Below are 27,180 nucleotides of genomic sequence, written 5' to 3' on the forward strand. Positions count from 1 at the left end.
GCGGCCCGGACAGGCACCCAGAGTCCGAAATCCCTGCTGCCCCAGCTGCCTTTTCTTGACGGAGTCTCATCTCAGTCCCTGAGACCGACTACACCGCCCTTCCCGGAGCCGGAGGCAGCTGGCGGAGATCCGGGATCCGAGATCCGGGATCCGGCTCGCCGGCTCGCCGGCTCCCCGGCTCCCCAGCAGCACCAAGGAGGCAAAGTGCCCAGGAGGTTGGGGCGTTGGGGAGGGGCGTGCCGATGCGGTAGGGGTGGGCGGGGCCTCCGTGGCGGGGGGCGGGGCGTGGGTGGGTCTTCCCTGCTGGAGTCGCCCCCTCCCCCGGCCGGTCCGCAGCCCCGCCCCGGCCCCTCCCTCCGGCCTGTGCTGCTAGTCCGGCGGCGGCGCCGGCGCGGGGACAGGCTGAGGCGCGGGCAGGGCCGGGCGGACGGGCGCTGGCAGCAGTAGCAGCGCCGCGGGCCCCTCAGAGTGGGCGCAGTCCAGGCTTTGCCCTCGCATCCTGCTCCAACGCGGTGAGTGCGACGGGCGGGCCCCAAAGGTGCGTTTGTATTCCTGTCAGCCCGGGTCTGGGTCCGAGCGTCTGTGGGTGGGGGCACGGATGATTTTCAAAAGCTGTGCTTCTCTCTGCCCACGTGAGGCGTGTCCATGTCCGTGAGAGCAGCAGGGGGATTCTTCGGGCTGTGGCTGCTCACGTGAGGTCCCTGTTTTGAGGCGGGGAGGCGCGGGTGGATGGGTGATGGTTCCTTGGAGGAGCGCGGGGTTTGGGAGCTTGTGTGTGTTGGCGGAGGGTGCTGAACGCTGCGGCCGAGGGTGGTGGTGGTGGTGGTGGTGGGTGCTGAGTGGGACTCTGGAATATTGTGGCCCAGCTTGTCTGAAGGGCTCTTTTCTCCCTGGTGCAGACACCTCCACCCCTTGCTCCCCCACCCCCACTCTACCCCCCCCCCCCGCCCCTTCCATCCTCTGGCACCCACAGGCCCACCAGTCAGGATGGAGGACACCCTTTCCTCCCCATGCACTGCTCTGTGGACAGGAAGCCTCATGTGGAGGCTGTTTTTTTGTGGGAAAGGACCCCTCTGGTTCTCCTGTAGCCTGAGCCCTGCCTGGAGGACCCCAGGCCCCTCCCTGGTTCTGACCTCCTCCCTTCTGGAATTGGCTTCAGATCCTGGGCTGCAAACCTGCAGGGACAGATGGTTGCAGGTTGGAGGGGCAGGCTGCACCCCAGGGAGGTCAGTTCGACTGAGGGCAGGCCCTGGGTTTGTTCTTGGTGTGGGGGTTCTCTGATGTGGACAACAGAAACTCAGGACTGGCCCTAGCAGGCAGATCACATCTGGGAGGTCAGAGCAGGTGCAGAAAATACCACAGGTCTCTCCTGGCCAGTCTGTCTAGCCCACTGGTGCCCATTCATCCCCTAAGCAGGGGATGATTTGCTGCAGAATTGGAATCAGAGCTGCAGGCCTGACAGGAGCCCTGCTTCTTTGGGCTTGTATGCCTCCAGTGACAGAGCACTTGCTACCTTCTGCTGTGGAAAAGCTTCCTTATATAAGCAGAGGTCTCTCTTCTTGGGACTTTATTCACTGTCTTGTTACTGCCATTACTTTTGCATCTCTCTCTCTGATGAAAGGGAACTGCAGAGATGTAAACAGGGCTCTCCTGTAACCAACATATACTGAGTACTTCCTGCATGCCAAGTACTGCCACAGCCACTTAGGAGACAATGGCATTCTTGCTGAGAGAACTTGAGCAAAAAGTCCATAGTTGAGATAGTATAGCCCAGGTTCAGAAAAAGCAGAAAAACCCTATGGTTAGAATAGAGAGCATTCATAGAGTGTCACAGGTGACTTAAAACTCAGCAAACATTTATTTACCAGGGGGCAGGGTGGGGAGTGTGGCGGGGGAGTGTGGAGGGGAGGGAACTAAGACCATCCTCTAACACATTTAGCCTAACAGTGAAAACTAGAAGTCAAATCATCGAGGTAGTACAAGATGAGATTTAATCATGGGCTCATGGTATGATCTGTAGAGACTCTTGGCTTGAGAGGGAACCTTGGGAGTCTCAGATTTTGAGAAAACACCCTTCTTCTCCCAATTTACAAGTAAGGGAATGGGGTCAGAACTTGCCTAGAGTTTCACCTTGTGTTAGTGGTGTTAGCTACAGTGTCAAGACTAGATCCTAGATCTCCTCACTTTTTAAACCTAGCCACGTTTTCAGAGGCAGAATTGAGGATGTAGTCATAGCTTGTATCTGAAAGGTGAAAGAAAAGGCATAATTGATAAGACTGCCAGGGTTCTGGCTTGTGAGGGTAGGTGAGTGGCAGTGTCTTTTATTTATTTATTTAGATTTATTTATTTTTATGCTTTTAGGATGTAAAAGCATCATGTATAACCTCGCCTTTTTGAGATTTGCAGTCTGTCCATTTGGTCCATATTTCTTAGTTTCTCTTGTTTCTGTTTCTTTACTCATTGTTTCCCCAATGTACATATCCACGTCCTATTTGTCCCTCAAGACAGCTCAAATACCCCTTCCTCTGGAAGCGTTCTTTATTCTATACCACCCTCAGAGTTAGATACTTCCTCCAGTTTGCTGCTGTAGCAATTTGAACATGTCAATATCATGGTACTTATCACATTGTAGTTACGTGTTTCCATTTCTGTTTCTCACATTAGTCTAAAGACTTGTGAAAGACAGGGAGTGTGTCTGATTCAGCTTTGTGTCTCCATTTCTCAGCTGAAGGACCTGGCCCACAATGTGCCCAGAGAAGTCTGATTGAATGGTTCATTCACTTTACTCAGTCTGGCAGTGTTGGGGGAGATGGCCATTGCTTTGCTTCCCTGCCAGTCTTATTTAAAGGATTCATTGGCTTTAAGGACTTTGCCTCATCCAAGGCTTCATTTGTTTCGGAGAAAGCCCAAAGACTGTAACCTGCAGTCATTTGTCATTTTTTTGAGGTCTCAAATGATCAGATAAACCTGGAAGCTAGTGAGTAGACGTGAGTTATTTTAGCAAGCAAGTGAGCCTAGCTGGCCTCTCACATCCATTTTCAACAATGCCTTGGTTACCTCCATTCACAGCTGTGTAATTCATGTATACTGGGAATCCTGTGAGATTGTAGGAAGAAGTTCTGGGGGAAATTAATGCTGTTTGAGAATTTGGAGAAACTGAAAAGCCTTGAAACACATGCTTTGCAGATGTCCAGGATCTAGTGGAGTCAGCACTGGCTGTCTTCATTTGTTCACAATCAGCTTCTTGCTTGACTCCCTGGATCTGGCTTCCTGTCCTCCATCCCCTGAAAACCACACGCTCTGAGGTTAATGAGAGCCTCTTTGGGGCTTAAATAATGGGACCTCTGCAGCATTTCACTCCCTTGTTCATGAAGTTCTCTTCTCCCTTGGCATTCATGACATCTCTGTTTCCTGATTCTCTTGCTTCTCTGGCTGTGCCTTCTCAATCTTCTTTGCAGACTCTGCTTCCTGGGCCTATCTCTTAAATATTGAGGTTCCTTGGGGCTTGGTGATAGGCCCTCCTTTCTCACTTTACCCTCTCTGGGTAATGTCATCCACTTCCATGGCTTCAGGAACCATCTCTACACCAACATCCAAATTCATGTCTCCAGGCCAGACGTCTCTCTTAGGCTTCAGCGTATCTTGCCAACTGCCAACTGGACCTCTCCACTTGAATTACATCCCATAGGCACCTCAGATTCATCACATTAAACACTGAACTCTAGCTGGGTGCTGTGGCTCATGCCTGCAATCCCCACACTTTGGCAGGCCAAGGCAGGAGGATTAGTTGAGCCCAGGAGTTTGAGGCTGCAGTGAGCTATGATCATAACACCACATTCCAGCCTGGACAACAGAGTAAGACCCTGTCTCTTAAAAACAAAAATGAAAAAACCTTAAAAGATAAACACCGAACTTATCATCCTCTCATCCAAACTGCTGTTCTTTGAGAGTTTCCAAAGAATCGTCTGTTAATTCCTTCTTCTCCCCTAACTCTTCATATGTATACTCAGCCACCAAGTTCTGTTGCTATCCCCCTGCAAAATTCATTTATCTTGGCCTCCCTTTGCTATTCTCCTAATCAAGGCAGTTTCTTAATTTTCCATCCTTGCCCTTTAAACTATTTTCCACACAGCAGCCAAAAATATACTTTTGTCACTCTATACATAATAGCCCTCACCACTACCAAGGTTTTCCTTTGCTTTTTGGATAAATCCTTCATTCCCTAGCAGGTAAGGGTAAAGTCTCAACTCCTTAATAAGCCCAACAAAGCATTGCATCATGTATCTTTTGCCTACCTCTCCATCTTGTTTCTTAGCCCTCCCATCACAGTGTCTGTCCTTTCTTTAGGAGAAAGTAACTTTCTTTAGGAGTTACTAAAGTTACTTTCTTTAGGAGAAAGGTTGGCTTCCAACCTCTGGACCCATCCCTGCTCCAGATCTAGGTTAGGTAACCTTTGTACTCCTGGAACAATTGGTGCTTCCTCATTATGGTCTTCACCACTTTGCATTGCAGTAACCTATTTATTAGATTGTGGAATCCATGAAGGCTGGGCTGTGACTATTTGTCTTTGTGTCCCCAGGCCTAGCAGCAGTGTCAAGTGAATGCTGAATGAGGGAATGAGGTGCCTTGAGAACTAAGCCATAAAGGATGGTGGGAATAACCAATGCAGGGATAGCAGAAGGCAGTCTGAGGAAGGAGAGTGAAGTCCAGCTCTGAGACCAAGGCCTTATAAGTGTCTGCTGTGATAAACAGTCCGCTTGAACCACCACCTATAGGATCTTGGGGGCAAATCTCTAGAGCACAGTGGGATGGAAGAGCTAGGACCCCACGGGAGGAAGAGAATCTCAGATTCAGGCAGGGGTATGGCCTCAGCGGCTGCATGCCCAGTAAGTCTGGGAGGCGAACTGAAGCAGGAAGGGGAGGAGGTGGGGAGGAGCTATTAGTCCTTGGAGGTAGCCCAATCCCCGCCCCTGTGTGACAGTCTGGGAGAGCCCCTAGGCTTGGAGAGAGGTGGAGCCTGGCATCCAGCTACCCCAGCAGGACCCAGCAGACCACTCCCACTCTTCCTCCCAGCCTTTCCCTTCACCAGACAGAAGCTTCAGCTTGCCTCCCGCCTCCTGGTCCTTCTGCCAACCTTCAATCTGTCCTCCCTCCTGCTATGTTTTCCTGGTATTAAGTCTTCAGACTCCAGAACCCATTACAACTGTACAGAGAACATCAGGATGCCAGTGCCCACATCAGGAGAGGGTACTTTCAGGCATGCCCTTCCCACTCTACCCAGGCCCACTCTTACACAAACAAAAGGCACAGCAACTCAGCCCTTCTATCCCTCCCCAAATCTAGACTCCCTCCTGCATTCATTCATTCATTCATTCATTCACAGTCTTCAGAAAAAGGCTCATAATGCATCTAACAGCATAGACAATGGTGACCTGGTCCTAGTCACTGCCTATTTTGGAGTAATTCAGCTATTGTTCTGCCACCCTTCATGACCAAATCCCTGCCATCCATTGTCTCATCTGCTGTGTTAACTTCATCTCCCATTTACTCTTCAGTCACTCTGATGTGGCTTCTGCCCCTGCCACTCCACCACAGCCAAATCTAGTGGACACTCTTCAGTCTGTTTCTTATTTCACCCCTTCTTTTTCTTGTACTGTTCTGTTGATTTCTTTGGTTTCACACTCTCTTGGTTTTCCTACCATTTCTCAGGATCTCTTTCTCAGTCACTTTTGCTAGCTCCCCTCCCTCGTGCCAGGCCCTTTTCTTATCATGTCTGCCCTCTGTCCCTAGGTGGTCTCATGTGTTTTCATTGCTGTAAGTGCCATTTATATGCCAGTGATCCCAAATCAGTAACCAGCCCAGACTTTTGACCTCCTGTATTCTGTTTCTCACTTGACAGCTTTACCTGGACATCACAGAGACACGTCGTACTTACCATACATAGAACAGAATGCCCCAAATCAGCTCCACCTCAGCTCTCACTGTCTCCATTCATGGCCCATCATTTGCTAAAATGATAAAGCTAGGAGTCATAATTGACATCCCTCTCACACCCAGTTCATCTTGATGTCCTTTTGATTTCTCTTTTATTTATTTTATTTTTATAGAGATGGAGTCTCATTATGTTGCCCAGACTGATCTCCAACTCCTGAGCTCAAGTGAACCTTCTTCCTCATCCTCTCAAAGTGCTGGGATTACAGATGTGAGCCATCTTGCCTGGCCAATGAATATTTCTCAAATCAGTCCAGCTTTTTGCTTGTAGCTCAGATGATACCCTGCATTATCTTACCCAAAGAACTTTGGTAGCTTCCTAACTGGTTTCTCTGATTCCACTCTTGTTTCTCTTTGTCTTCAATTCTCACAGCTGCCAGAGTAGCTTTCTAATTTATTTTCACTGATTTATAAACCACATCATCCCCCCCTCCAACTTAGGATAAAATCACTTTTTTTTGAGACAGAATCTCACTTTGTCTCATCCCAGGCTAGAGTGCAGTGGCACGATTATGGCTCACTGCAGCCTCCACCTCCTGGGCTCAAGCAATCCTCCCAGCTCAGCCTCCCAAGTAGCTGGGACTACAGGTGTGTACCACCATGCCCAGATAATTTTTAAATTTTTTGTAGATATTGGTCTCATTATGTTACCCAGGCTGGTCTCCAATTCCTGGGCTCAACGATCTTCCTGCCTTGGCCTCTGAAAGTGCTAGTATTACAGGCATGAGCCACTGCACCCAGCCAAAATCACATTCTTAATGGCGGTTATAAGGTCCTTCATGATCTCATCTCCACCTATCTTCCCAAACTCACCTCTTGCTTTTATTGACTTGGCTCCAATGAAAGAAGCTTTTTATTTATAGGACCCTGTCCTAGGCATTGGGTATGCAGTGATGAGCCTAGAATGATTTCCCTTCCTGATTCCCTGTTGTTTCTCACCCTCACCCATTCCATTTTTCTCCCATCCACCCAGAATTCTGCTTAAAAGTTACCTCCTTGGAGAGCCTTCCCTGGTGACCCAATCAAAAGTATTCTTTCTCACAGCATCCATTTTTTCTTTATATCACTTCCCTGCCACCATTGTTTACTTTTAGAATATCTGCCACCACCTCCCCACCACAGGGACAGTGACCATATCTCTTTTATCATTCCATTCCTAACACCTGTGCAAAGTAGGCAGTAAATATTTATTGAATTCCTGAAATCAGTTCAATAAGTATAGGTCAATCTTTATGTCAGACTCTGTGCTAAGTGCTAAGAATGAAAACATAAAATAAAATGTAAATACATAAATAAAATGCCTACCCTCAAGAACACTGCATGGAGTGGAGAAAGCAGAGAAGTAACAAGAAAATCACAGCATAGCTTTTAAGAGTTAGGATGGAGTAAATACAGGGTGCTGAGGGACACAGAGGTAGAGCACCCACGCCAGACTCTGGGTAGTCATGGAAGGTCTTCTAAAGGAGGTGACATTTATATGGGGACCTGAAAGATGCGTAGGTGTCACATCAGCCAGGAAAAGGGGCCAGGAGGAGGATCTCAGGACAGAGAGAACGAATGGGTGATCTCCCAGAAGCAAAAGAGAACAAGGAGTTTTCCAGGAACTGGGAAAACAAACAAACAAACAAAAAAAAACAAAACAAAAAACCAGCAAGAATGATTGATCATAGACTCATGAGACATGAGGTTGTAGAAAAGGTATGGGGCAAAGTTAAGCCTCATTGGCCAATTTAAGGACTTTGGACAATGGAGAACCATTGAAGGAATTTAAACAGAGTAGTGACAAGATCAAATCTGTGTTTTAAAAACATTCTGGCTGCGAGGAAGATAGATGGAAAGGTGTCAGTGAGGAGACAAGAACACCAGTTAAGAGGCTATTGCTGTATTCCAGGAGAGAACTGATGGTCGCCTGAATTGGAGGGGGGGAGTAGCTGTGGGATTGGAGAGAATGGTTTAAGATATTCAGGAAGCAATCCTGAACTTGATACTAACTGGGTGTGAAAAAGAGTGCAGTTTCAGGTAGTTGTACTAAGAGGTGGGTCAGGGGATAAATGGAAGAGCTACAGGTAATCAAAGGGAGACACTCCATTCAGGTCTCTTGGAGGAGGATTTGGGGGAGGCAGAGGAGATGAAGGGTAAGTATGTCAGTGAAAATGGACATCTGTGTACCATGCACTCAATATACACTATGTCACACTTTCAAATTATTATTCTTATAATTACAAATTAAGACACTGAGGCTCAGATGAGTTATATGAATTGTCCAAGCTCACACAGCTGGTGAGAGACTGAGCCAGGTTTGAAACCCAGTCTAATCCTACATCTGTGCTCTTAAACAGAACACCAGGCTCAGGGGTCACATCACCCTTATCCTTCCAGTCACTGCCCTGTCTTGCCCCTAGCAGGGAAGAGGTGGGGGCAAGTTCTCTGCAGGGGATTTGAGTGGTGGGGATTGGGTGGGGAGAAGAAGTGCTGGACTCCCTGGTGCTGACCATCTCTCTGTACAGAGGCTGGTGTGAGTGGCAGGAGCCAACTGTGGGCGCCATGGCAAAGAGGGAGGACAGCCCTGGCCCAGAGGTCCAGCCGATGGACAAGCAGTTCCTGGTATGCAGCATCTGCCTGGATCGGTACCAGTGCCCCAAGGTTCTTCCTTGCCTGCACACCTTCTGTGAGAGGTGAGGGGATGTGTGTACTGGGGAGGGATGAGGATCCTGTGGGCTCTCCTGAGGGAGCATGTGTAAACCTGTAGTAGGTGAGGACAACATGCTTACTTGGGAGGAGAGCAGGTGAACCCCAACCTGCAGGAAATGAGGTTTTGGGGGCAAGAACCTGTGAGAGAACCATAAGCTTGTAATACTGGGCCATGGTTCCTGTCCAGAATAGGGCCTTCTCTGCCCTTTCCCATGGTTCCTGTCCAGAATAGGGCCTTCTCTGCCCTTTCCCAAACCTCAAGGCGGCTTTTGACACCACCTGATAAATCAAACAGTGTTGAGACTCAACCAGCTTTGGCATCAGCAATTTATGACTAGTAGGAGGATATTTGAAGCTAGGTCTGTCCTTCCCTGCTTGTCCTCATTGTTGTCCTCAGGTACTGAGTGAATGGCAACCCATCCCAGCCTCTAGGCTTCTATCAATCATTTATTCATTTAACAAATATTCATTTATTGAACAACTATGTGCCAGACCCTGTCCTAGGCATTGGGTATGCAGTGATGAGCAAAAACAGATATGATCCTTACTCTTTTTAAAAACGGATACACAATAGTTTACATATTTACGGGGAACATGTGATATATTGTTACAAGCATAGAATGGGTAACAATCAAGTAGAGTGTTTAAGGTACCCAACACTTATAATGCTTACTCTTAAAGAGCTAACAGTCGCCGGGCGCGGTGGCTCAAGCCTGTAATCCCAGCACTTTGGGAGGCCGAGACGGGCGGATCACGAGGCCAGGAGATCGAGACCATCCTGGCTAACACAGTGAAACCCCGTCTCTACTAAAAAAATACAAAAAACTAGCCGGGCGAGGTGGCGGGCGCCTATAGTCCCAGCTACTCGGGAGGCTGAGGCAGGAGAATGACGTAAACCCGGGAGGCGGAGCTTGCAGTGAGCTGAGATCCGGCCACTGTACTCCAGCCCGGGCGACAGAGTGAGACTCCGTCTCAAAAAAAAAAAAAAAAAAAGAGCTAACAGTCTAGTGAAAGAGAAAGATAGTCATCAAATAATCATATAGCCAGATTATAGATAAATAGAACTTTTAGTAAGTGCTGCAAATAAAGTGCTGAGCTATGAGACATTGTCATATGGAATCTGTTATGGTTTGGAGAATCAGGGAAGGTTTCCCTGAGGAGCAATTCAGAGAATGAATAGGAGTTAAGTAGGTAAAGGGAGTTGGAAGAGCATTCTGCGCAGAAGGAAGACCATTGGAAAAACCCATGTGACATGAGAAAATATGTCAGGTAAGAGGCCTGGAGGAAGCCTGGTGGGGCTAGAGCAGAGTGAGTGTGACTGAGAGTGGCATGGGATGAAGCTGGAGAGGTAGGTAGAGGCCAGACCACCTAGGGCTTTGTAGACCTGTTAGGGAATTTCGCCTTTACGCTGAGCGCCACATGAAGCCTTTGCAGGGTTTTATATATGATCGCATCTGTATTTTGACAGTACTCTCTCGGTCCCTCATCTCTCATTGTTCTTTCTTGGATGGCCTGGTCCCTGGGTCTTCTCACCATTGCCTCTATCCACACTTTTCCTCTGTCTTCTGCCCCAACTGAAACCTGGCTCTGCACCAGGGATACTGCTTCCCTGCCAGCCCTGCTCTTTGAGATTCCAGCTCCACTGCCCACTCTCCTTTATCAACTGGAAATGGCCTCAGTTTTCTTGTCCATTCAAGTTCTTCGGTCAACCTGGGGACAACCACCCTCTTGTGCCTGTTGGTTCTTAACTATTTCTTCAGGGTTGTCCCCCATTCCACCTCACTTAACACTCCCTCCCAACCATGCCCTGAATCTTTTCATCCAGAATCTTATCTGTAGTCATAAACTCCAACGTTCCACTCCTGGCTCCCATTACCCCACTCCCATTACACCACTTTTGATACAATATAAATGTCTAGCCCCTTTGACTGCTCCCTCTTTTCCCAGTCACCAACTGCATGCTGGCCTCTCGTTCTTTCCTGCCCATCCTGGACCCTGTGGCTGACTGACTGGCTCCCCTGCAGTTCTTTCACATCTTTATCCTTTGCAGAGCCCATGCAATAGAAGCTCAATGTTGGATCAGAGCCGAAATTGGATGTCTCTGCACTTTCTCCTGTGCCCAGATCACTGAGCACTCCTGGAGAAAATCAGTGGCTGAGAAATTTTAATAACAATAGCTACCACGTATTGATTGCTTACCGTTTGCCAGAGACTGGCTAAGTGATTTATACATACTGATTTCCTTAATCCCTGCAACAGATACTTTATTAACTTCATTTTATTATTTTATTTTAATTTTGTTTGTTTGTTTGATTTTTGTGTTTTTTTTGAGACATAGTCTCTCTCTGTCACCCACGCTGGAGTACAGTGGTGCCATCTTGGCTCACTGCAACCTGTGCCTCCCGGTTTCAAGTGATTCTCCTGCCTCAGCCTCTCAAGTAGCTGGGATTACAGGCACATGCCACCATGCCTGGCTAATTTTTGTATTTTTAGTAGAGACAGGGTTTCACCATGTTGGCCAGGCTGGTCTTGAACTCCTGACCTTGCGATCCGCCCACCTCAGCCTCCCAAAGTTCTGGGATTACAGGCCCACCGCGCCCAGCTTGTTTTAATTTTTTAATTTAATTTTAGTTTTTTAGAGATGAGGGTCTTGCTGTATTGCCCAAGGTGGACTTGAACTCCTGGGCTCAAGTGATCCTCCTGCCTCAGCCTCCTGAGTAGCTGGGATTACAGGTGCAGGCCACCACACCCAGGTATCCCCATATTAGAGAGGAGGAAACTAAGGTTCAAAGTCAGTAGGTAATTAAGAAATATCTCTGGCCAGGCGCAGTTGCTCATGCCTGTAATCCCAGCACTTTGGGAGGCCAAGGTGGGAGGTTCACTTGAGCCCAGGAGTTCCAGAGTAGCCTGGGAAACAACATAGTGAGATGTGGTCTCTACAAAAGAATTTAAAAATTAGCTGGGTGCGGTGGCATGCACCTGTAGTCCTAGCTACTCGGGAGGCTGAGGTGGGAGGATCATTTGAGCCTGGGAGGTGGAGGCTGCAGTGAGCTGTGATCACATCACTGCACTCTAGCCTGGGTGACAGAGAGCAGCTCTATCTCAAATTAAATAAATAAACAAATAAAAAAATAAAAGAAATATTTCCAAGGCTACACAGCAAGTAAATGGCTGAGGTCTGAATCCAGTTTTCACTGCAGAGCTCTCACTGTATCCCTTGGTCTCTGCTCTCAGAGTATGTTCTAGTGGGCAGTCACTGACAGTAAGCAATCAAGAAAACGAGAGCTGCAGCTTGTATTAATGTTTTGCAGGATATAAACAGAGAGAAGTAGGGGTGTTTGGGGCAAGAACTATTCTATATAGTCATCAAGGAAGGCTTCTCTGAGGAGGTGACATTTGACCTGAGTTCTGAGGATAAGAAGGAGACAGATTTTTCCAGGCAATAGAAAAATCTGTGCAAAGTTCTTGAGGAAGAAGTAGACAGGACATGTTCAGATACCAGAAAAGAAACCAGTGTGGCCAAGTGAGGAGGAAAGTGGGATGAGGTGAAATTGGAGAGAATAAGGGCAGTTTAAGGGGGAGCTTGTAGGTTTTCGGAAAGTGTTTGGATTTTATTCTAAGTGCAATGGGAAACCATTGGAGTTAAAAAACATATATATATATATATATACACACACATACACACACACACACACACATACATACATACCCCCATACAGGGAAATAATCTGATGTAAAAAGTTCACCCTAGCTATTATGGAGAGAATGGATTATAAAGGAGCAAGAGTGGAAACGGAGACCAGTTAGGAAGCTATCGTGAGCCAGGTACACTTGACAAATAGGAAAGGGATATTGCTGAATTAGAAGGTATTCTGCATGGGGAAACACTAGATTCAGTGAGCTGGGAAGAAAGCTGCTGAAGAATAGAGTGGAATTGTTGAAATGCAGTGATAGTTGATGAGAAATGGGTGTTAGTGGGAGCATGGGAAGGGGGAAAAGATCATTGGGGATGAGAAGGTCAAGGAATTAAGAAATCACAACATGGTGAAACCCCATCTCTACTAAAAATACAAAAATTAGCCAGGCATGATGGCATGTGCCTATAATCCCAGCTACTTGGGAGGCTGAGGTAAGAGAATGGCTTGAACCCGGGAGGTAGAGGTTGCAGTGAGCCAAGATTGTGCTACTGCACTCCCACCTGGGTGACAGAGCAGGACTCCATCTCAAAACAAAACAAAACAAAACAAAAAAACACCAAAAAAACCAAAAAACCAAAAAAAATTAAATACGTGAACACTTGTGAAGCACTTAGAATCATGCCTGGCACATAGTGTTTGTCAGATTTTAATTAAGATCCTAAGTTATAGGAAACATTAAGGCATGAGATTGAGGATATGGGAGAGTTTGCACAATGCAGATCTTCACTCCACAAATTTGAGGTCCCCAAATACAGCTGCCTTCAGTTCTCATATCTGTTTCTAGTAAGTGTCCTCTGCCCTCCCATCAGTGACTAATCTGAGCCATCATCAGGCCCCTGAATCCTCCATCGTTCACTCTCCTGTGTCCCCTGTACCCCTCTACATCCTCCTCTCCTTTCCTCCTTCCCTCCATTCAGAGACTGACATCCAGTCCTCCTCTTAAGGCCAATCTGAGGCACTCCCCAATCCTCTGCACTCCCCAGTCCTCAAGATCTTGTCCTCTCAGTTTTCTAGTCTCTTCCCCTTCTCCTTCTCTCCTGACTCTTCCATTCATAAGCAAGCTCAAAACTCCCATGCCAAACAGATAAAAACCCTTTGTCACCTTGTCCCTTTCTAGCACCATCCAACCCCTCAACCTCCTTCTCATTCGAACTTTCAAGCTCCCCTTCACTTAACTTCCAGCAGTCAAGCTTTCCTTCTTCTGCCACTCCCTCCCTGTTTTCCCTACAGACAAAGAACCCTCGCATTTGCCAAATTCAGTAGACATTTTCCTGTCCTTACCTTACCCAACTCCTCAGCTGCTTTTGACACTGATGACTACTCATTCCCTCCTGGAAATGTACCACTCACTTTTCTGCTCTAACACTGCTGCTCCTCCTGCCTCTCGGCCTGGTCTTTGTTGTCCTCATTCAGTTTTTGCTGAGTGCTCTGTCCCGCTCTCTTATTACCATCTATGCTTTCTTGGCTGATCCCATCCTCTCCCAGTGCTACCAAAGCCATCTAAATGTTGATGGCATGCCCATCTCTTGTCTCTAATCTTCATTCTCCTAACTGTCTACTGGTAACCTCAACCTGGATGTTTATTGTTACAGTAAATTCAACCAGGACAAGGCTGAACTTTCCTACAGCTACTCCTCTTTCTATGTTTCTCATCTTAGTGAATGTCACCACTATCCACTGAGTTATCTAAGCTAGGAAGCTGGAAGTCAATGAAGACTCATCACCTCCCTTTTCCCCATATCTAATCAGAAAACACCTCCCACCTTCCCTCCTTCTTAAACACTTCTCAGATTTGTTTCCACCTCATAGTCTACATTACTACTGCCTAAATCCAGGTCTTCCTCACTTCCTGCCTAGATTATTATAAGAGTATACTGGTTAAACACATACTTTGCATTTGAAGACAGGCTTCAGCACCCACTGCTGTTGTTACCTTGGGCCACTTGCCCTTCCTCCTGCTAACAGAAACACAAATCAGAGAGCATGGCACCTGGCACATATGCACTTAATAAATGGTAACTAGCTGATGCCACTGCCCTCGCCGCCCTCCCCCCTGCCCCCCTCCACCCCATCTGCTGTCTCATTCCCTTTAAATTCACTCTCCACACAGAGGTGGTGAAGAGGAGCTTGGTAAAATGTATACCTGGCTATACCACTCTCTGGCAGCTTCCTATTGCTGGTGGGATAACTTCTAAGCTCCTTGATTTCTCTCACCATTCCTTGCCTTGGACTTTGTCTCTAGCCAGCCACATCAAACTGCTCACAGTTTCCTATTCATACTATGCTGCTTCTTGCTGCCTTCTGTATCTGGACTACCCTTCCCCCTCTGCCTGCACCTTTCTTTGGTCAGGCTAACAACTATTTATCCTTGAAGATTTAGTTTACATCAACTTCTCTGAAGACTTTCCTGGACACCCTCTCCACCTACCTGAGCCAGATGCATTTCCTTATCACTGTATCTGTCATTCCTTATATTAACAATAAGTAATACAAGTAGCCTACCATATATAGTGCTATTGTGAATCAGGCATTTTACATTTAATTCTCTTCAAATATAAATATGTACTTTACATGTAATCCTCTAACACTCCGTGAAGCCTGTATTTCTCCATCTTACAAAGGAAGAGTCCTTCACTTGCCAAAGTTATGTAACTTGTCAGGGGTCACACAGTATAACAGGTGACCGATGGGGTGTTGCCCTGGGCAGCCTAGCTCCAGGACCCATTCCCTTAGTCATCATGCTATTTACTTCTGTACTATTCCTGTGACCTTTTTCTCTGTAGATGGGAAGTATTTTAAGGGTAGGCAATGTGCTTTATCTTTTTGTCCCCAGAGCTTGGCATAAATTTGGCAAGAGTAGATAGTAAATGTTTAATGAGTTAAAGAAGTTGGGCAGGGGGTGCCTAGTTGCACATTCCTATGAGAAGCATTTGTGAACACCTGTGAAAGGTGAGCCTGTGTGCACACTGTGAGGAATGTGGATAGTCTGCTCTTCTGAGAGGGGTCAGGGATGTGTTCCTCAGTTGTAAGAGGCAAGGCCATTATACCTGCTAGCAGATGAGATGTGTCAAGCAGAGAGGTTTTAAAATGAAGTATAATGGCACACCTGTGAGGGAAGGGGTCGGCACCCATGGGAAGTATAAGGAAGGGTGCACTTATGCTACCCCATTCACTCTGGTCTTCGACTCTCCTTCTTCCTGGACAGGTGTCTCCAAAACTATATCCCTGCCCAGAGCCTGACACTATCCTGTCCAGTATGCCGGCAGACGTCCATCCTCCCAGAGCAGGGTGTCTCGGCACTGCAGAACAACTTCTTCATCAGTAGCCTCATGGAGGCAATGCAGCAGGCATCTGATGGGGCCCACGACCCGGAGGACCCCCACCCCCTCAGTGCAGTGGCTGGCCGCCCTCTCTCCTGCCCCAACCATGAAGGCAAGGTGGGCCCAAGCGAGGCCCAGTGAGGCCGGGACTTGGGGTGGGAGGAGAGGAGAGGCATTGGGGGGTGCCGAGTGGCTGGGTGAAAGGGTACTGCTCTGGATGAGTGGTGCAGGTAGGGGGTGCACTTAGAAAGTAAGGGGCAGGGAGGGCAGGTGGGGAGGGGAGGGGACAAAGAAGTGTGATGTCTAGCCATTACCCAACTGGAGTCCTTGTACCACAGACGATGGAGTTTTACTGTGAGGCCTGTGAGACGGCCATGTGTGGTGAGTGCCGTGCTGGGGAGCATCGTGAGCATGGCACAGTGCTGCTGAGGGATGTGGTGGAGCAGCACAAGGCAGCCCTGCAGCGCCAGCTTGAGGCTGTGCGTGGCCGGTAGGCACTGGGCAGGGTCCTGGGCTGGTGGGGCCACAGGGATGGTGTGGGAGGGGAATAAAGGGTCTGGGAAGGGCAGACATAGAAGTCTCAGGGAGGTCTCAGGAAGGAGATCTCCACGAGGGCAGCAATAGGGTCCCCAGGGAGAAGGGAAACTTCTGCAAAGCCACCCTCAGCAACTCTGGCATGAGATGTTCCCCCTCCAGATTGCCACAGCTGTCTGCAGCAATTGCCTTAGTTGGGGGCATCAGCCAGCAGCTGCAGGAGCGCAAGGCAGAGGCCCTGGCCCAGATCGGTGCAGCCTTCGAAGACCTCGAGCAAGCACTGCAGCAGCGCAAGCAGGCTCTGGTCAGAGATCTGGAGACCATTTGTGGGGCCAAACAGAAGGTGTGTCTTGTGTTCACCCTTTTCTACCATCGTCCTTTGTGATGGTTTTATTGCCTCCATTGTTCCTCTGTCTTCCACACCAGCTCCCCATTCCCCAGCCTAGATATTCTGCCTCCTCACATGCCCTCAGTAGGTGCTATGGGCATCTGTGTCCTCTGTCCACAGGCACCCTCTTGTATTTCTTTTATGCCACAGTGCTACAACTCCAGTAATCACAGAGACTCCCCCTGTGCCAGTCTGCTCACCCACTCCTCCCTCTACCCCTCCTCAGGTGTTGCAAACCCAGCTGGACACTCTGCGCCAGGGTCAGGAACACATCGGCAGTAGCTGCAGCTTCGCAGAGCAGGCACTGCGCCTGGGCTCGGCCCCGGAGGTGTTGCTGGTGCGCAAGCACATGAGAGAGCGGCTGGCGGCATTGGCGGCACAGGCCTTCCCGGAGCGGCCACACGAGAATGCACAGCTGGAACTGGTCCTTGAGGTGGACGGGCTGCGGCGATCCGTGCTCAATCTGGGCGCACTGCTCACCACGAGCGCCACTGCACACGAGACGGTGGCCACCGGAGAGGGCCTGCGCCAGGCGCTAGTGGGCCAGCCTGCCTCGCTCACTGTCACTACCAAAGACAAGGACGGGCGGTTGGTGCGCACAGGCAGCGCTGAGCTGCGCGCAGAGATCACCGGTCCGGACGGCACGCGCCTTCCGGTGCCAGTGGTGGACCACAAGAATGGCACATATGAGCTAGTGTACACAGCGCGCACGGAAGGCGAGCTGCTCCTCTCAGTGCTGCTCTACGGGCAGCCAGTGCGCGGCAGCCCCTTCCGCGTGCGTGCCCTGCGTCCTGGGGACCTGCCACCTTCCCCCGACGATGTGAAGCGCCGTGTCAAGTCCCCTGGCGGCCCCGGCAGCCATGTGCGCCAGAAGGCAGTGCGTAGGCCCAGTTCCATGTACAGCACAGGCGGCAAACGAAAGGACAACCCAATTGAGGATGAGCTCGTCTTCCGTGTTGGTACAGACAGCCCAGGGCAGAGCCAGATGGGCCAGGCTCAGGTAGTGGGTGGGGAGGGAAGGGAGGTTCAAAATGACGTCTGAGTGAATTCTTTTGTTTTCACTCCTATCCCTTCCCACAGGCAGTCGTGGAAGGGAGAAAGGTGAATTCACCAATTTACAAGGTGTGTCCGCAGCCAGCAGCGGCCGCATCGTGGTAGCAGACAGCAACAACCAGTGTATTCAGGTAAGCACCTTTACCGCTCGACTCCACCACCAAAATAAGGGTTTTCAAGCTACAGCCTCCTGAAAAGATAGAATGTACAGGTCACCTCCTGGAAAGATGGAACCCTGCGGATAGTACCGTTCCTTAACAGCGGTGAATCAAAGGATCACCCCTTATGCACCCACCGGCCACCCCATTCCCATAGGCCATAACTGTAACCAGCACCTTCAGTCAGAAACCAGAGTTTACTATGCTTGTAGCCTCACCTTTGTAGGCCATGGCTTAGGCCAGGTCCGCTCCTGGACTGCAAAGATCTGGCTCATTCCTCCTTCCCTTCTGCCTCTCCTTGAGCCTCTTACTTTCTCCCTTTTTCTCCTGGTGGCCAGGATGCAGGCCTGCCCTCCCTTGCTGTCTTCCAACATGCTTACCTGACTCCTGAATGTATGTAGTCTGTCTGGAGTCTCTGCAGTTATCAGGTTGGCTAGACAGTCACATGGGGATATCTTGGCCAAAGCGGGTATCTTTCAGTGGCTAGAAGTTGTAGCATAACCTCACAGGTGTTCCTCCCACTGCCTCTCCCATAACCTCATACAGCTGATTATAGCATACATCACACCGAATGGACATGGTTTCTGCTGCACTGTGAGCTCCTTTTCAAAGCCAAGAAATGTGTCTTTTTCTCTCTCTGTTTCTTCTAGTAAAAACTCAGAGCCTAGTACAGTGGGTACCAGGGTAGTTGACACAGCAGAGCAGTTAAAAGCTCAGGTTCTGAAACCAGACACCTGAGCTTGAAATCTAGCTGTGTCACATACTAACAAGTCACATGACCTCTTTGAGCTTCAGTTAACTCATGTGTAAAATTAGGAAAAGTATATCTGATAGGGTTGTGGGGAGTGTTAAATGATGTACTGTACTTGACATCTAGTGAAACTTCTGATGTTAGCTATTGTTAAAAAGATCATCATCCAGGTGGAGGCTGTAAACAAAGGCAAGCAGGTGGGAAAGAGCTGGAGGAGGTGGTTCAGGGAACTGGAAGGAGCCCAGCAGGCTTAGAGGTAGATTACTATTAGAAGCCGGGGGTAGCTGAGGTCAGATTGTAAATGGTTTTGGAGATGGAGTGTGGAATTTTTATTTTATCCTATAGGGGATTGTTTCTAACTACCATGCACTTTACTTCTTCGAAACATTTTACTGGGTAGCAAAACTTTTCGCTGAAGATCCTTACTTCTCAACACCTATACGTTTAAACTTTCTGACCCTGCTTGAGTACTCATATCACTGATCCAGCTGTACTAAGGTCCTTTCCCTCAGTGATGGCTACTCCCTGACCCCTGCTTTTCACCTAACAGTCTAAAAGTGCCAGGGACTCTTCTGTGGCCATATTCCCAGTTCTGTCCAGTCTGCCTTTACTCCTACCCTATTTCTAAGAGCAGAGGAATGGAGAGGCCCTGTGCAGCACAAAAGGCATTTGGGTCCAGCCTGAATAGTGAGGAGGGGATTGCAGGGGAGTAATGAGGTGGTGCTGAGTCCCTACTCAGTGACACCTTCCAGCTCCTTTCCAATTCCCTAGGCTGGGAATGCTTCCTGGCATAAAAGTTGAGATTTGGGACCCCTTCTCTGTTGTGCACACACACAGGTGTGCTCCCTTCTCACATGCACAGATAAGTGCCACTTTGTCCTGGTGAGGGGGCTGAGCTTCCTCATTATTTTTTGTTTGTTTGTTTGTTTGAGACAGGGTCTCTGTTGCCCAGGCTAGAGTGCAGTGCTATGATTACAGCTCACTGTAGCCTTGACCTCCTGTGCTCAAGTGATCCTCCTACCTCAGCCTCCGAAGCAGCTGGGACTACAGGCGCATGCCACTATACCTGGCTAATTTATTTTATTTTTTTTTATTTTTAGTAGAGACAGGGTCTCACTATATTGTTTGGGCTGATCTGGAGCTCCTAGGCTCAAGCTATCCTCCTGCCTTGGTGTCTGAAAGTGCTGGGATTACAGGCATGAGCCACTGCACCTGGCCTCCCCATTGTTTCAGAGTGGGGAATCGAGAGGGAACACCTGGTATAGCTCCACTCTCTTCCAAACACCTGCTACTTCTATGGCAGTCCTCCTCTTGCTTCTACTTCCACCTGTCCTCAGTGTCGCCACTGCTAGGAGCCTGGCTCAGATTTCTAAGTTGAGTTTCTGCTTCTCTTACTCTGGAGTCCTTAGGGCTGGCATGGGCTGGGCTCCCTGATGAGGTCTGACCCCCGCCCCCCCTCCTCTCAGTACATGGGGATTGGGATCCTCACGACATGACCGTTTTCTCTTTTGGACCCTTCTATGTTGGAGGATGAGGCAGACCCCCTCATTGAGTGGAACCAGCATCAGCTGACAGAAGACAAAAAACATTTTGTGATTCTGAGTGAATGATTTGATTTGTATATATTATGTCCTTGTGTAATTGTGTAAGCTCCCAGTTTTATCAGCTCTTCTGTGAAAATTCCCTCATTCCCTTAGGCAGAATGTTAAATCACATTCTTCTCAGTTCCCTCAGACTTTTGCTGCTGTACTTTTCATACTTTACTGGAATCACTGGTTTGTTTTTGTTTTTGTCTGATTTTGTTTTGTTTTTTTTTTTGGTTTAAGTCTTTCTCCCCCACTAGACTGTGAGATCCCTGAAGTCAGGGATCTACTTTCAGATACCTTGGTATAGGAGAGAGATGTTAAGGACCAAACTAGGACACCAGCAGATTCTAGAGATATTAAGGAAGCAAGAATGGCAGATTTTGCTGAGTCGTCAAATATCAAGAATGGCAGGACTTTGTGGACTGGGTAGATGGTGTTGCGGTTCAGGAGCAGGCCCAGGTTTAAGTTGATGAATTCGCTTTTGCAGATGTTTGAGATAGCTATGCAACATTCAAGTGGAGATGTCCAGTTCAGGTCTGAGATTGAGCTGGGGAGTTCATTCATTGTTGAATGTCTACTATGTGCCAAATGCCATATCAGTGCTGCAAATGCAGCAGCAAACAAAACAGATGCAGTCCCTATGCCATGCGAGGCTTACATCCTTAGAAGGGGACACTGATATTTAACAGTTATTTAGCTGCAAAATGATAATTATTATGAAGAGAGCTGTAAAGCATATATCCTGGTGACCTAAGTTGATGTGTGCATATTGATTTGGTAGGGTGGAGGGTGGTCATTAAAGTCTTCTCTGAACAAGTGACCTGGAAATTCTAAGAATGGAAAGATGAGTAAGAGTTGGCCAGGTGTCAAGGGTGGGATAGAATTGGACTGGAAGAACAAGACATCCCCAAGCCTCATCAGTATTGGGCCAGAACCTGAGCTGCTCAAACTGGAGGGGCATTACCTCACTGCTGAACCTGTACCTTTTAGTCTCCCTCACTTCTATTTAGCTTGTGGAGCTCATGGTATCTCCCTTCTCATACTGATGAGTGCTGTCCTGCCACAGGGGACCACTGCAGAACCCAAGAGCTGTGCTGGTCAGCCAGAGAAGAGCTTAGTAGAAGACCCACATTAGAAGAAAGGGACGCATGTTGGTGGTACCAGTTTAAACAGCCCTGCAGGACTAAGAGATGGGGTTGGGCTGGGGCAGGGACGGGGAGACCAGTCCATTAAGGAAGGCACAGGTTTGAATCCAAGAGCAAGGCCAATGCCCAGAACTTGAGTTCTCCAAGGCAGCTCCTGGCTCTCGTTCATCTTGTGTCCCCAGAGCCTATAACAAAGCAAAGTGTATGAGACTTACGTAGTGAGTAATGTTTTGACTATGAAGGAAAAGCCAGAAAGCTTAGCTAAAGCGGGAAGGAGGATTAAAGGAGGTGCTTTTGGGACAGGGAGACCCGAGCATATTGGGCAGCTAAAGTGGAGAAGGTTGGAGAAGGGAGAGGTTGAAAGGTTCACTCTGTCTAGGAGGAAGATTTCCTTGTCAGCCTCATAGCCTGAATGAACTAATTCTTGTATACATTCTCCTCTCTCACCTACCCCATTCCAGTCTGCTACTAAGTCTCATGAGTCTACCTCCTACATGTGTCTTGAGTCCATCTGCTTCCCTCCAGCCAATTTCCTTGGTCCAAGCCATCATCATTTCTCAACTGGAATACTGCAACAGCCTCTGACTGGGCAGCTTGACTCCTCCCTACAGCCAGAACGTTCTTTCTTAAAAGCAAAATTGATCTTGTCACTGCTATGCCTGGAAATGTTTAGAGACTCCTCATTACACCCAGGATAAAACATAATTCCTTCTTTTGTTCACCTGGGTCCTCCCTGCAGTCTAGCCACACTGGACAGGTCCTCAAGTGGTGCCCATACTTGACTTTGTGCCTTTTACAATCTGCTCACTCTGCTCGAATGCCTTTCCTTTTCCTTTTCTGGCCGAATTTGGTTTATGTGGCATCCTTATTAGGCTATTTGTTGAGATATCTTCTTCTCTTGGAGCCTTTTATCACCATTCCCCTTCATCCCTTCATGTTCTCACAACCCCATTCACATCTCTGTTGCATTCCCCCAGACCTGCTGCCATGTTTGATTTTTGTCAGTGAGTGCTTGTTGAATGACTGAATAAATGGTGGTGGGGGGGTCTCCTCCCTCAAGATCCTGCTCCCTTCTGTCTGTGCCCACAGTGTCACCCCTCCTACCTGCTCCCTTCCCTTGCTCCTCTGCTCCAGGTTTTCTCCAATGAGGGCCAGTTCAAGTTCCGTTTTGGGGTCCGAGGACGCTCACCTGGGCAGCTGCAGCGCCCAACAGGTGTGGCAGTGGACACCAATGGAGACATTATTGTGGCAGACTATGACAACCGTTGGGTCAGCATCTTCTCCCCTGAGGGCAAGTTCAAGGTGAGAGGCCTGCTGTCACTTTACTTACCCTGGTGTCCAGCTGAACTGACCAGTCTAGTGCCTCTTGGTGGTCAGGGTCTGGACTGATCCAAACCTACCTCCTCCTCCTCGCTGTTCTTTCCCCAGCCCAAGGTTCTGCTTTGATGCTGGGTTAGGACTACTATCCCCACTAGTCAGAATAAAACCTGTTATGGATATTCTCTTCCTCCAGACCAAGATTGGAGCTGGCCGCCTCATGGGCCCCAAGGGAGTGGCCGTAGACCGGAATGGACATATCATTGTGGTCGACAACAAGTCTTGCTGCGTCTTTACCTTCCAGCCCAATGGCAAACTGGTTGGCCGTTTTGGGGGCCGTGGGGCCACTGACCGCCACTTTGCAGGTATGGGGGGACAGCTCCAAGATTTATGCTGATACCCCTGTTCCAGAGACCTCCACTAGATACTCCAGTTCTAAGGGCCCTCTCCTCTTATATCTTGGCTCTGGAGATCCCACTTCCCTATACTTTAGCCCTGTCATCTCAGTCCTAGAGACCGCACCCCTCTCCTAACACCCTAGCTTTATCTTCCCAGATACTCTTCCCCATCCCACTCGGTGTCCCAGCTTACTGCCCTGAAGACCACTTTGTATTTTCAGGGCCCCATTTTGTGGCTGTGAACAACAAGAATGAGATTGTAGTAACGGACTTCCATAACCATTCAGTGAAGGTCAGTGTCCTCCCTCCCTCCGTGACCACTGTCCCAACATCCTTTTCTCTTCCACAAGACTGCTATTTTACCTCCTCCTTTTCCCCTTGAGATCATTCACTCAAACAATACACATTTACACATTTATGGCATGGCTGCTTTGTCCCAGGCAGTATGCTAGAAGCTGGAGATACAGTGATGCACAAAGCAAATGTATTCTGTGTCTTCTTGAGTATAGTCTAGTAGGGAAGAGAAAAAGGTAACCAAAAAGTTACAGTATGATGTAACAGATTCTGTGATAGGAAGGTACAGGGAACTGTGGGAAGGGATACTGAAATGTATGATTCAGGAAAGACTATCTGAGGAGGACCTCAAGCACAAGTGGGAATTAAATGGAAGGCAGAGGAGGACGAGAGTGTTTGAGACACAGGAAGAGCCAAGAATGGAGGTGGGAACCTTGATAGTGTGTTTGAGAAATCACAAGTAGTTCAGACTCAACTTGAGGAGCGGACCGTGAAAGCTGAGGGTGAGGCTTGTGTGCCCCCTTAAGGGGCTTGCTTTCCTCCCAAGAGCTATGGGGAGTCACAGTATTGCAGGCAGGGGAGTGATGCAGTCCTGGGTGTCTTAGATCACTCAGGCTGAGGCAAGACTGAGGCAGGAAGATCAATCTTTTGCAGTGATCCGGATGAGAAATGATGTGAGCCTGGACCATGAGAAAGACGTGACAGTGTATGCGTAGGGTGTAGATTTGAGAGGGGGATTTGAGATGGAATTAAGGGTTGTGTTAATTCACTGGCTTATCAAGCAGAGAGGAAATTGGAGTCAAGAGTGACTCATGGCCAGCTGGGTGGCACCAGTCATTGAGATAGAGAACTGAGAGAACTGATTTCCCAGAGAAAATGAGCTGTTAGATTTGATATTCCCAACAGACATCAGCAAGAGTTGTCCAGTAGGCAGTAGGGCACATGGATGTGAAGCCTATGAAGCAGATTTGGGCTTAGCTGTAGATCTGGGTGGGGGTCCTCAGCCCTGGGACTTCACCCTGTCCTCCTCCAAGGCCTGAGGCCAGGTCCCCAGTCCCTAGCCCCTTCCCCCGCCAGGTGTACAGTGCCGATGGAGAGTTCCTCTTCAAGTTTGGCTCCCATGGCGAAGGCAATGGGCAGTTCAACGCCCCCACAGGAGTAGCTGTGGACTCCAATGGAAACATCATTGTGGCTGACTGGGGCAACAGCCGCATCCAGGTGAGTAGGGCCTGGGAATGACATGAGGGGGAGGTTTCCTGCTGTGTCCCATATGCCCATTCCCCCAAAACAGACTCTCATCTGCCTGATCTTGCCTCTCCCTCCGTTCTCCACTCCTTCCCCAGGTATTCGACAGCTCTGGCTCCTTCCTGTCCTATATCAACACATCTGCAGAACCACTGTATGGTCCACAGGGCCTGGCACTGACCTCGGATGGCCACGTGGTGGTGGCTGATGCTGGCAACCACTGCTTTAAAGCCTATCGCTACCTCCAGTAGCTGCACAGAGGCCCTGCCTGGCTTGTGGAGGGACAGACATTGGGGTGATTGGACAAAAGAGGGTCTGGCTGGGAGGTGGGCCAGACCTGGCAGCACTGAATGTGGGCTGTGGGCGTGGGTGCGCCCGGTGCCCTCCCTCTCCTACCCCCAGCCCCACGGTTGCACTTTATTTATTCGGTTCTTGCTTTGGTGACTGGGTGAGCCGGGACTGTGGTCCCGGGGATGTGTGCAGAGCTTCACCCTACCTTTCTTACACACCTCCCCTCCCCTCTCAGTCTGCTCCCCATCCCCCAGCCTGGGGCCAGAACAGCCTCCTACTCCAGGACAGAAGTCCCTCTAGTTGTCTCCCTACCACCCTATACACACTGACAGAGACAGCAATACCCCACCCGCCCCCATATTAAATAAATGTCTTCACCAAGATGTTTTTGCTGGGTTCTTGTGGGGCAGGGCTGCAGTGAAGAGATGGGATGGTGGGACTAGCTCTGGACTAAAAGGTGGGCAAGCAGGCAGGCAAGGGACCCAGTTTCCCAAGCAGGTCCTGATGTTTTGAAACTTGCATAGAGAGGAGCAAGAAAGGGTGAACCCATGGGACCCTGAGCCACCTGCCATATCCCCATCCCCAGGCCCTACAGAAGTAGGCAAGTCCTTTGCCTGTCTGCCCTGGGATTGGGAGGAATTGTGGGGTTGTAGGGGGAGGGAATGACCTCTGCCCAGCACACAGCCAGTAAGTGCAGAGAGAACAGTTTCAGGGTATGAAAGCAACTTTGAAGTTCAAGTCTGGGCAAGGGAATTGAGGTTAGCCCAGGTGTAGCTATGTGTAGGAGACTCCATGGCTAATTTTAAAAGTCATCCCTGAATCCCTGGAGCCCTGATGTATCCGCTTTCTCACCTTTCCAAGATTGCTGCCCCTTCCCTGCAGTGGAATGAGGGTCCTCACATTCTCCCCTGAGCTCTAGTCTGCCAGGGTTTTGCTGCCATCTCTGGAGAGAATTGAAAGCAGCAGTCAGTGATGATTTGGCAAGTAGGTACTATGATTTCTCTCTACAAAAGACTGAAGCTCACAGAAATAGGTCATACTGTTGATGAAGAGCAGAGCCCAGATTTGAATCTGTAGCTGTCATACTCCTAACTGGTAAGTTATAGCACCTTGTTCACCCTTGTGCCCCTTGTACCTAGCATGATGGCTGGCAGAGAAAGCACTCAACAAGATTTGGGGAATGTTGGATCTGGGAAGGTAGATCATGAGAGGTCATGGAAAAGATCAAGACATCGATCTGGCATAGCACAATTCCTGGGGCTAGGATAAGAGGGACTATCCATGGATCTGTCTAAGACCATGGGGGCTTTGTAGAGATCAAGGGGGTCCCATTTGGACTATATGGAAATCTTGGTTATATTTACTTCCCTGGTCCTCTCTGCCCCACTAGCTGAAACCTGATACATAGGCCAGGCACAGTGGCTCACACCTGTAATCCCAGCACTCTGGGAGGCCGAAGTGGATGGATCACCTGAGGTCAGGAGTTGGCGACCAGCCTGGCCAACATGGTGAAACCCCGTCTCTACTAAAAACATAAGAATTAGCCAGGCGTGGTGGTGGGTGCCTGTAATCCCAGCTACTTGGGAGGCTGAGGCAGGAGAATCGCTTGAACCTGGGAGGCATAGGTTACAGTGAGCTGAGACCATGCCACTGTACTCCAGCCTGGGCAACAAGAGCAAAACTCTACCTCAAAACACACACACACACACACACACACACACACACACACACACAAAAGAAAGAAACCTGATAGATATGTGGAGGGACAGATGAGCTCCCTGAAGAATTTAGTGCAAGTGCTCTGATGGAGCCTGCCCTTCTGGCTCTGGTTATGAGTGGAATTGCCTAAGCCCATGCCTTGGCCAGCAGAGATGGTGTGCTCAATTATCAGTCGCTCAGCACCAGTGGAGTCCTCCCCGAGAGCTCTCAGGTGATGCTCTATTTTTCTGCACCCCTATCTTGAGCAAGGCACCAGCAGTAATACAGAATGGAAACTCAAAGCTTCCAGCTTTCAACCTCTCACGTGTTTACATTGTGAACACCTAAAAGTAGTAGGGGAATAAAAAGGCGGTAAGGGTGACCTTCCTTGGGTGGGATGCTACAAATGGCTTTTCTACTAGCCTAAGAACAGGCTGCTAGGGCTGATTTCCATAGATTCAGATTAGGTAGTCTTCCTATGCCATGGAAAAGGTACATCAAGGTGGAGTCATTATGTTCCTTCTAAATCCAGCCGTGGTGGGCATTTTCTTTCCAATTCAGGCCTTGGGGCCAAGTAGATGAAAGTAGTGCCTGACAGTGGAGGCCAGGTCTTGAATGATTG

The 27,180-nt window shown here is 48.9% G+C and overlaps 1 protein-coding gene across 8 annotated transcripts; it reads left to right on the forward strand.

Annotated features, from left to right (window-relative positions):
- The first annotated feature begins 368 nt into the window (after nucleotides 1–368).
- Nucleotides 369–25,241, forward strand: TRIM3 (tripartite motif containing 3). Of its 8 annotated transcripts, none has more exons than XM_005578795.5 (12): nucleotides 369–538; nucleotides 8,499–8,666; nucleotides 15,586–15,817; nucleotides 16,039–16,190; nucleotides 16,397–16,577; nucleotides 16,849–17,581; nucleotides 17,703–17,806; nucleotides 22,450–22,617; nucleotides 22,829–22,997; nucleotides 23,252–23,322; nucleotides 24,402–24,542; nucleotides 24,668–25,241. In XM_005578795.5, exons 2-12 carry the CDS (start codon nucleotides 8,536–8,538, stop codon nucleotides 24,818–24,820), a joined length of 2,235 nt encoding a protein of 744 aa, XP_005578852.2. In that variant the 5' UTR covers nucleotides 369–538; nucleotides 8,499–8,535; the 3' UTR covers nucleotides 24,821–25,241. The 8 variants fall into 8 exon arrangements, with proteins under 8 accessions (XP_005578852.2, XP_073870579.1, XP_005578851.2 ...); XM_074014478.1 differs by having other exon boundaries at nucleotides 15,586–15,812; XM_005578794.5 differs by having other exon boundaries at nucleotides 369–512.
- Nucleotides 25,242–27,180: the final 1,939 nt, after the last annotated feature.

This window comes from Macaca fascicularis, chromosome 14, assembly GCF_037993035.2.
Source record: "Macaca fascicularis isolate 582-1 chromosome 14, T2T-MFA8v1.1".
Taxonomy (NCBI): Eukaryota; Metazoa; Chordata; class Mammalia; order Primates; family Cercopithecidae; genus Macaca; species Macaca fascicularis.